General features: G+C 41.0%; 1 protein-coding gene across 2 annotated transcripts; it reads left to right on the plus strand.

Moving 5' to 3' along the window:
- Positions 1 to 109: 109 nt before the first annotated feature.
- On the plus strand, positions 110 to 10,498 carry slc45a4b (solute carrier family 45 member 4b). Of its 2 annotated transcripts, none has more exons than XM_010779019.1 (13): positions 110 to 258; positions 1,307 to 2,301; positions 4,914 to 5,102; positions 5,198 to 5,377; positions 5,598 to 6,274; positions 6,409 to 6,549; positions 6,638 to 6,886; positions 7,092 to 7,211; positions 7,449 to 7,548; positions 7,631 to 7,711; positions 7,840 to 7,970; positions 8,249 to 8,317; positions 8,613 to 10,498. In XM_010779019.1, exons 2-13 carry the CDS (start codon positions 2,088 to 2,090, stop codon positions 8,910 to 8,912), a joined length of 2,451 nt encoding a protein of 816 aa, XP_010777321.1. In that variant the 5' UTR covers positions 110 to 258; positions 1,307 to 2,087; the 3' UTR covers positions 8,913 to 10,498. The 2 variants fall into 2 exon arrangements, with proteins under 2 accessions (XP_010777321.1, XP_010777322.1); XM_010779020.1 differs by having other exon boundaries at positions 6,412 to 6,549.
- The last annotated feature ends 604 nt before the right edge of the window (positions 10,499 to 11,102 follow it).

Raw genomic sequence — 11,102 nt, forward strand, 5'->3', positions numbered from 1 at the left:
TTTAAATTCCCCGGTTTAGTGTCCGCCCACTGTAGGTGAGTAGCTTGGTGATGTCATTTGCGTCCTATTACAGCCGCGCCCCGCTTTGTTACTGTGGAAACCAATGAGATTGATGAGTGTAGTGAAGCAGATGGTCACTAAAGTTAGCTGAAAAAGGTTAGCCAGATTGCTAACCTAAAACAACTTTTACTGTCACGTTATAAAAACATGACAGACGCGGAACTACTTTGACTTCACCTTGGCGGAGTATAATCTATGGTATGTAACATGTTTCTGTCTTTAATATACTGGCTCTCTGTATTAACCGGCTAACGTTAGCTGCCTGATATACGTTAATGTATTAGCCAACCTGACATTAGCTTGCTAAGGTAACGTTAGCCACAAGTCAAACCTCAGGCGTAGTTAAGTGAACACTACTGTGTCCAGAGTCAAGTGTTTATCTATCGCCATGTGTCACGCTAAAGTCACTGATAATGCCTGGTTATTAACTACGTAGACTGTAGGGATGTACGCAGTTAATACACATAGAAGGATCGGTATGTGGCTCAGGTAAGTCAGCGTTACTGTTAGCAGAACTGCTAACTAACGCTAAACATGTTTTAACTGGTTCAACAAACCCCCAAGACCAACCCCCATCATTCATCCCTTTGAACAATAACACGCATTTAAAATGCAAGAGACTTGTGGAGACTCGTCAATGCACACCGGAGCAGAGTACTCAGTCACTGTGAATTACTCACAGCAGAACATTTCTCAAGACTTTCTCTCATCTGTGGGAGGCGTTTTAACGCTCAGTTTATTTTTGTTTAAACATTAACTTATATGTGAACTATGATTGACTGACATTGGTTGTGTTAAAACGAGGAGAGTGTGGATAAACTATATCCCCAAAATCTAATGCTTTTAAAGTAATGCTATTACGGTTCGCAACCCAGTTACGGTGTTGTAACAAGGGGTTATTTCATGTGGCATTTGTTCATGCCTCTGACATCTTTATAGCCTGCTATTGTTGTAGTGTTCAAAGTTATTTCAATGACTTCAACAGACTCAAGAAGATGCATGGATGAACATCTTTATAGCGATCTCAAATAGTTAAATTGTTGCAAAATGTTTCATTTTAACACAGCACTCTATTACTTGGACCTTGACCCCATACTCAGATAATAGACAGTAAAATCTAATCTTTGTTAGTCTTATCCGTCATTGACTGTAGAGAATGCATAGAAATTCAGGCAATAAGTTATGATGGAGTTTTAGTATTTAAGAGCTTTAGCTTACTATCTAACCGCTGTTTGTTTTTCTGCAGGTTGCTGTGTCACTTAGTAGGTCTTTGCCAAGAAGTTTCCACATGCTTTGACCCGACCTGCCAGGAAGTGCTTTCACTTTCACACACAGACAGACTTCTGCTGAGCCCCTCTCTCTCAGTCCAAGTACTGCATGCACACAATCTCCAACACTCACTGACCAGCTACAGCAAACATACACAAACCTAAGCTAACCCTTCTAAGCTAGGGATACCAACACAGCTACTGGAACAAACAACACACATATCGCCACCCCCCCTTCTGCTACCTCTTCTGCTTTTCCGTGCTCCTCCCCTCTACATAACTCTGGAGCAATGCAAGCGTCTCTGCTCTTGCTGAATTATGAATCATGCAAACCACACTGAGGACCTCCATCGCTCTCCCACTGAGCTCCTGAACCGTGCAACTGGTCACATCTCAGCTTGATGGCCATAGGATAACATGTATGGCCATTTGTTTTTTTCATCACATATATCTTTTTGACCCATTCTGATTTTACTGATGACTCCTGCCTACTCTTCAATTATTTGCAATTCATTGGCTTTCAACCCAGAAGGTGCTGACCCCCAGACATGCTATTTAATATGAATAATATGTCTGGATATCTTAGCAGACACTGTGAATGATCAAGATGAAACGGATGGACAATTGTCAACTTTCAACTTGTTGTATTTATATTTAATAACATTGAACAGTTCTGCTCCAAGTATTGAAAATAGTAGAAATACATATTTGTACACTAATATAAGCCATTCAACAAAGTAAACCCATTACCAGACTGTAATGGGAGGAAAAGCAGAGGAGAGGGGGGCATATGGCCTTCCAGAGTGGAGGAAACCCAGGGAAGAAGCAGAAGAGAGTGACAGCGAGAAGGATGTGGGCAGAGTTATGCGCATCCCTCTGCATCGCTGGGTGATGCACGGAGCAGTGATGTTCGGACGGGAATTCTGCTACGCCATGGAAACCGCCCTGGTTACGCCAGTGCTGCTGCAGATAGGTAAGGAGACGCTTACTGTCATATCAAGAGAGACACTGTTGCTCTTCACTCGCTTCAACGAATGTTCTAGTAATGCCACTTTGTCATACATTCAAGTTTCAAGGCTTTTATTGTCATGTGTGCGTAGCTACGGTGTAGAGGTGACAATGAAAATCATTGGCTCCTCCAACAGTGCAACACAATAAACAGATAAAATACTACAAGTAAATTAAATTAAATAGAATATAATAGAAACAGAATGTGATAGAAACTGTGCAGAATAGTCTATATACAGTAATTGGAATATTGATATATATGATATATGTGAGTTGCAAACAGATGAATGTTATGTATGTTCTTTCAAAAGTTCAGGTGTTTAGCAGTCTTCTGGCCTGTGGGATGAAACTGTCCCTGAGTCTGGTGGTTTTAGACCTCATGCTGTGGTAACTCCTGCCAGACGGCAGCAGACAGAACAGTTTTACATATCTACACATACAAATTCAATGAAACTTACCGCACTGGAATTTTCACATTCTTAATTGTATTGGCCCATTCTGTGCACCTTGTTGTGATCGGTATGGGACATTAGCAGACCAATTTGTTGGAACAGATGGCTTAGTGCCGCTGACATGCACACATACCTGTCTAAAAAGACATTCCTCAGTTTATTCGGAGGTATTTAAACCCTCCCTCACAAGTTACACAGTGGTAGAGTATCAGTGAAGCCATATATTGTTTTAAGCTGGTTAACACTAGATGTGTTCATATGTGTAGCAGGTTCTGTTAAACATGTTAGGTATCTTAGTGATATATCTGTGGCAGTGCTCCCCTGGTTAGTGTCAGGAAAGTGGCAGACCCACTTTGACTGTTTGCCCGGAGTCAGCTGAGTGTCCTTTTATGGGTTAATTGTTTATAAATATATAATTATAATTGGCTTGTTGTTTAAACCTACTACAGCTATCCAAAAGGATACGCCCATCAGTCTGCATTCCAGCTGTACCAGTATTCAGGTAACAGCACCACCACGGTGGAATGTGACTGTTGTTTCACAGCCAGACATGATCTATTGATTTCCCAGACTGCACCACTGTGTCATGTAACTTGTCTGCCCAACAGTAGTCAACCCTGGGCTATGCAGTTAGATGTAGATGAGGTTTGCCAACATAGCAGAAATTGAACAAAGGTATTTTCCCCTGGCTAGGTATGACAAGAATGTCTAACAAAGCAAATGTTAGCCTCTCCACATTTCTCCCTATTCTCATTATTGTAAGAAAGGTTATATTTGAAAATCTTTTATGCACATCCCATTGAGGATGTGTTTGAAAGCATTGTTTAGGTAGTACTGCAGCATTTATAACATTGAACTCAAGCAGGATGTTCCTCCTAGCCTTCATGCTACACAAACCTATTGAATGACTGAGTCATATATCTGGTTAAATGTGCCCTGTGGAGTTGTTCTTAAAACAAATAAAAGTCATGTTGGCACAAAGTGTTACTCACTAAAACACACTGTGTTGCCCTTGAGGTCTAACAAACATCTTGAATGCATTTCCCTCTGATTCATAGGGCTACTACAGGTCAAAAACTCCTAATGGTACCCAAGAGAGGTATTGCTATAATTCTAGCTTTGTTGTTGTCTTAAGAGAGGGAAAGCTGGAGCAGAGTAAGGCAGCATGTGTAACATGTTGTTCCCGTGAGAACCAGTCGCACCACCCAGCGAGCTGCCTGAGTTTAAGAATGTCCGCTTCTTACATTGAAACCACGTCTTTATAAGGATTGGAAAATTAGGATATATTCATTTAGCAGAGACATTTGTTATCATAACTGCCAGCTGAGAGCTGGGCATTGTCTGCAATAAATCTTCCATATATTTCAAACTAGTACACTGAAAAAGATCAAGCCACATTGATATTGAAATAGCTGCAAGATAAGGATGACTGTTCCCTGTTTTTAGTGCATGCTAAAGCCTAGTTCTGTCTCACAACTGGGGGTGATTTCACCACTTTCCTGGCTGGTTGGTGCATATTTCTGATTTGTTGTAACAGGCAACCTCATTATCTGAAATGCTCTTGCCACTGTAGACACATTGGTAAAGGAAGCATATTGAGAGCACTAGTGGTTTTGAATGCATTGGTATGTAAAAGCTGTCATGTTAGATCGAGTAGATCATAGGAAAACATGCACACTTCTCTGCTGAGACTTCCACAGTTTGATCTATTATAGGCCCCTAGATGACAAGCGTATAAACACCTTGTCTTATTGATGAGTATTCTACAAAAATGACAGGAAAAAAAAGAGCTGTGGAATTGATCACACGAGACATTGGCGCTCATATCCGTCTTTCAGTCAGCAGTAGTTAACTACAGTTTAAAAAATACTATGTCAATCAGATTAATCTCATTGCAAATCTTTAACAGATCTCAGTATCATACAGTACAGCATATATGAAAAGATCAGTGTAAAGGAACTTTTTTTGTTGCCATATCTCAATGATATAGCCTTTATTGCAAAATGAACACAAGACAAGCTATGTAATAACATTTAACAATCTGCTTTGACAGAGTCACACATATGCGTACTTTCACTTTATCTTAATATTGAATCTACCATTTGTTTGTGTGTTTTTTTTTTAGGTCTCCCCGAGCAATATTACAGCTTAACCTGGTTCCTCAGTCCTATCCTGGGTCTCCTCCTCACGCCTGTGATTGGCTCAGCCAGTGACCGGTGTACTCTGCGAATCGGCCGGAGAAGACCATTCATTCTGGCCCTGTGTGTAGGCGTGCTGCTGGGAGTGGCACTCTTCTTAAATGGATCAGTAATAGGTGAGTAGACGGTTCCAATGAGATTGCCATCTGAACTTTAAAACAAATAATGTTTACACTCCATGTTTGTTTGATTTTGATATGTGTTCTGTTAGGCCTTTCCCTTGGTGATACTCCCGGCAGCCAGCCAATCGGCATCGTCCTCACTGTGTTAGGTGTGGTGGTGCTGGACTTCAGTGCGGATGCTTCCGAGGGACCAATCAGAGCGTACCTCCTGGATGTTGCTGATACTGACGAGCAAGATATGGCTCTGAATATTCATGCCTTCTCTGCTGGTAAGACAGCATGCATGTTGGGACTCCAATATTTAAATAACACATAAGAAATGCATACATAAACATCCTCATGCATTTACAGTATAAGTGATATCACCTACATAATGAGTTTACAAATGTTCTACACATAGAGGCAGTACCTTTTTTATAAGCTGCTCATACTTGTCCTTGTTTCTTAGACTTTGCACACTTTAACATGCGTCCATTCCTGTCTCTTCAGGACTGGGCGGGGCAGTGGGCTACATGCTGGGAGGTCTAGACTGGACTGGCACAGCTCTGGGCCAAGCATTTAAAGAACAGGAACAGGTGCTCTTCCTGTTCGCAGGCATCATCTTTATTATCTCTGTCACTCTGCACATGTTCAGTATCCCCGAGCAATCTTTCGCTCCGTCCGACCGGCTTAAAGTCACAGGAAGGGCGGTGTCCACCAGTCAGTTGTCTTTGAGGCCTGTTGGTCACTCGGCACCTTTCCTTGATGTGATAGCGGAGGAGGATGCTTCTGCTCGAGCGTCTTCCCGGCAGGACAACGAATCAGATTCCGAGGAAGATGACATGGACTTCCTGACTGTGGAAAGAGTGCGGAGTAAAAGCGACTCAGTCTTAGCCATGCCAGACGCTACAATCGAGATGGATTCTGATCTCGATCCAGACTCACAACATTTCCTGACAGAGGTGCATCGCTTTCTACCAGAGACGCAGGCAGAGCTACAAGATACTTTTCAGCCATCAGATCACATTATTGGGACCCTTTCTCCTTCTGGTGGACCCCCTGACCTTACTGATGGGATGGTAGCCTCTAAAAATCCAGCTCGTACTGAGTCGAAGGGTTCAACAAACAGCCCTCCTCCTCACCTTCAGATACATTCTGGGTCAGAGAACTCAAACCTAAAAAAACAGGTAACATCTCACGATTATCTTCTATATTGTCTCTTGGACATTATATGGAACTTTTGTGCTGTGTTTCAGATATGTTGTCCCATGTATTCAGTTTAATTTGTTCCTTTAATACGTCTGTTCCTCTTGTGTCCCAGCAGGTCAAGGCTGTCAACGGTGCCAATGCGAGCTTGTCCTCTTCTGACCATTTCAGTGAAATGAAAGACAACGCCCCCACTAAGCTGCTGACCAAGACCTCAGTTTCTTCACGCCCACACCCACACACCTTCTACAGACAGGTACAATTGCATTAACCATTTTCACACCTACTTTCTTTAATAGTATTTTGGCAAATGTGAAAAAGCTCATGCTTTTTTTTCTCTTTAGCCCTCCTTCACTTTTTCCTACTATGGACGAGTGGGATCACAGCGATATCGACTGCGAAAGGCAGTGCCCTTGAGCCCTCGGCCAATCACCACCTCCCAGAGTCTGAATGACCTGAGCGAGCTCCATCGGCGTGCCGACCGGCGGGAGCTGTTGCTGTCAGCGAGCAGCCTCTCATCGGAGGGCTCCAGCTCTGAGGGAGGACCAGACAAGGGCACGACTGTTCGGCTGCTCTGGTTATCCATGTTCAAGGTGAAGTCAATGAGAAGTGTCCTTAATATTAATGTATTTTTGACCTTCCCTTATTTTACTATTGCGCTGCATCAAATTCACAACCTTAATAGGTTTGCAGTTGCAAATTAATTATTAAATTAATGAATAACACATTTTTGTGAAATTCATCCTTCATGTTTCCCCTGCTAGTCTTGAGTTCTTGTTTCTTTTTTGTTCTCCGTAGATGCCGAGGCAGCTGTGGACATTGTGTGTGTGTCACCTCCTCACATGGTTCTCCATTATCGCTGAAGCTGTGTTTTACACTGATTTCATGGGGCAAGTCATCTACCATGGAGACCCAACGGTACACACACACACACACACACACACACACACACACACACACACACACACACACACACACACACACACACACACACACACACACACACACACACACACACACATCGTATTGTTCAAGACACTTGTGCTAACTGATTGCATGTCACACTATTCATGTATGCTATTCAAACAATACAATGTCAGTTAACTTACCCAGTCTATGATGATTGCGTTGCTAAAATGATCCAACTTTTTTCAGGCACCATCCAATTCCACAGAGCTACTCAACTATCACAGAGGAGTGCAGATGGGCTGCTGGGGGCTGGTGGTCTACGCTGCTACTGCTGCTGTCTGCTCTGGTATAACCTAAACCTACATTTCAATCTCATTATTGCTGTAGTCTTCATTCATTTATATTTTCTTGTCATCTCTCCACTCCAGCAATCCTTCAGAAGTACCTGGATAACTTTGATCTGAGCATTAAGATTATCTACATTGTTGGAACTCTTGGATTCTCAATAGGTACATTTCCACAAGAGAATAAACAGCTGACTATAATGTTGTGAAGTTGGTTATGGACCAGTTGTCTTAATGGGTATGGAGAATAAAAGGAAATGTAATTTAAACAGATTTCATCTTTCTGAACTTAGGAACGGCTTTCATGGCGATCTTCCCTAATGTTTATGTTGCCATGGTGATGATCAGTAGCATGGGCATCATCTCCATGAGTATCTCCTACTGTCCCTACGCATTACTCGGGCAGTACCATGAGATCAAAGAGGTACGTACAGAAACAGACAATAAACTCAAATATCCACGCACGCTGTCAGAACCTGAAGATACATGAGAGTACTGAACACACTTACAAACACAAATATTTAAGATATGTATCATATCTTAAATATTAAGTATCATTACTTTTTAGATTAAGGTGTATTTAAAAAAACGTCATGTTTGCCCTGTCTGTAAACATACTCAACATTATAGTACTTTTTAAACCTAGACGCTGACAATCTACAGTACGGTTTATGGTACTCTCTTCTTTGTCCCTCTGCTCAGTACATTCACCACAGCCCAGCAAACACAAGAAGAGGTTTTGGGATTGACTGCGCTATCTTGTCCTGCCAGGTGAGCATTTATACTCTTTCCCCCTTCAGCTCTGAACTTAAACTGATCCAGTCGTGTCCAGACAAATTAGATTGTGATATTGAAAAAAGCATCAACTAACGACGACCTAGTGATAAATGGACTTTGATTCGGATACGTCATGTTTAGGGCTGTGAGCTTAAAGAACTGGATGTTTGTTTTCTAACTTTGCCTCATATTCAGGTCTTTCTGCTGTTGATAAGAAGCAATGGAAAGTATGAATGTCCTCACAGTGTGTACTTTTCTGTTGTGTCATTCTATCTTGTTTCTTTTCTAGGTCTATGTCAGCCAGATCTTGGTTGCATCGGCCCTCGGCGCTGTGGTAGATGCAGTTGGGAGTGTGCGTGTCATTCCTGCAGTTGCCTCCGGGGGCGCCTTCCTCGGCTTCCTCACTGCCTGTTTCCTGGTCATTTATCCTGATTTAGAGCCGAGCAGCTCAGAGACCAACCAGGCCTTGGTGGGTTTACCTGGAGAGCCAGAAGAAAATGGAAAAAGGAACAGTGACCAGAGGTTGGCTCTGCTGAGCCTCACAGATGGGGAAAGTTTGAAAAACACTGAGAAGGACACAGTTGCCTGAGCATTAACATGTCAAGCTCCACTATGTGAGGATTATACCAAATGTCTGTGCCTTTCTGATGGAGGGAGTATATTGAAAAGAGAGAAAACATGGCAGACCGTGTATTCCCATCTACAGAAATGTAGGCTGGGTGGATTTGAATGGAGAATCTTTTTTTGAGTAGAGGACTGACCAAAAGAAACAATCTCAGTGTTGGGCTGCTATGCCTGTCTTATTGCTACCTCCTCCTTAAAACAAATACAAGTTTGGATGGCTAGAAGGATAGAAGTGAGCCATTAGTGAATTGGTGAGACTGTTCAAACTAACTTAGCTCAGACTACTGAAACAAATGTAAGCCTTCATTGCGAAAACACAAATGGGAAGCACGCAAAGCACTTTCTATCTCACTTCAGAACACTATTGTTAAACTGATGCTGCAGAATGACGGGATTTGTGATATTTTATTTCACAGAGGCTCCTCCATTAGTGCTTAATGGACAATCATAGTGCTGTGCAAGTGCGTGTGCATTACATGTAGACTGAATACAGATGTTCATATATGTTTCAGTCTGTTAAGGGAATACCTTTGATGGAAGATAGGTTTATTATTTTGTTATTTAGGAAATTGCCAGAAAGTTTCAAAACAACATTCAAAGCCTTTTACATTTGTTCAAGACCCAAAACCCTTTTTTCTATTCACTTTTTGTATTCATTTTATTAATGCATAGAATGGTAGTGTGCAGTATGAAGTGACCTTTTATGACGTTTCTTTCTTAATGCGATACGACTATGCCATGAAACACAACACTTTGTTTTTTCATATTGTAGTAAGAATTAAGCCAGCAGCTGTCAATGTATGTTTTGCTCTACTGTTGAGTGCAATGAACAACAAAAGCAATGCAAAGTCTATCACAATACATTTTGCATTGCATTTTTGACCAATAGTGTAACATGGATTCTAACTTTCTTTTGGGTTTCACTGGGATTTGTTTTAGAGATGGCATTTGTTTAGCTTTTTCTTGAATTATATCAAAACATTTTTTTGTAATATACATTCCAAATACAGTTGAAAGGAGAAACACCATCATCAGGGTACATACAGTATATAACATCCATTAGTTAGAGTGCCAAACCTATCATTTGACCTGACCTGATGTACGCAGTGGTCAAATATCAAGAGGAATAGCTGCCATACTGCCAGGATTCAGCTTCCTTTAGAAAAACTAACATGTTTAGAAATGGAGAAGGTCTGTAAAGGATTATTGTTAACATTTAGCAGAATGCAAGATAATGGTTAGCATAGTCCCCATTCTCAGTGTCACAAACAGTGCAGTGTGCATAGTGTCATCATCTACAGATGTTCAACCTTAATTCAACAGTTTTTTGTAGCATCTTCAGTAAACTTTGCCAGTTAGTATACATGTCCTGCTCAGCCTTAAGTCTACTTATAAGAACAATATTTATTTATTTAGGAAGGTTTTAAGCTATATCGTCTACTCTAAAACATGCGCTGCATATTGACGACTTATATGCAAGGCCACCGACTGATCTATGCAAACTTGACATTTCCCTGACTGGGATGTGGTGACCAAATGAAACGTTTTAGAGGACAACCAGAAAGACAAGTGCACTACAACTTTTATTCCTTTAACACTTACTTAGTTCAATGTAATTTAGCTTTAGCTGGTCTAAATGTTTCAAAGATCTTTCTATCTCAGTAAGAAGCTTTTTACACTTCATTTGAAGTGTTTCTAGAAACAGGCCCCTGACTTATTGAAATAGTTTTGGTTGTATACAAATGTTAAGGTGTTTAGGATGCTTGAAAGTCAATCCCTTGTGTGATTTTAAAGGGATCTTTTAATAATTTTGCTGCTGCACAAACTTTTGTACTTTGTAAACAAGACATTTTTGTACCAATTGTTTTGGTATTGGTAAACAAAAGAATGAATGCACCTTCACTTGTGTCTCTTTTTCTGCATGTAGTCTTCATTTCTTCTTTTCATTCTTTCACTAATGTTTGCAAAAGTCATAATGGAGATAAAATAACCTCCCTTCAATGCAATTAACCAAAGAAAAATAATTATTGATATAAGTAGGGCGCAATTTACAAGTTAAATGAATAGTTAAACATCTGTCATGGCACCTCTCTTACCCTTGACAGACAGAGAGACTAAGTATTGGAAGGGTTTGGTATAATGTCTCAGGATAATA

The sequence above is a fragment of the Notothenia coriiceps genome, unplaced genomic scaffold, assembly GCF_000735185.1.
Source record: "Notothenia coriiceps isolate Sejong01 unplaced genomic scaffold, NC01 NC01_scaffold00019760, whole genome shotgun sequence".
In the NCBI taxonomy this organism is placed as follows: domain Eukaryota; kingdom Metazoa; phylum Chordata; class Actinopteri; order Perciformes; family Nototheniidae; genus Notothenia; species Notothenia coriiceps.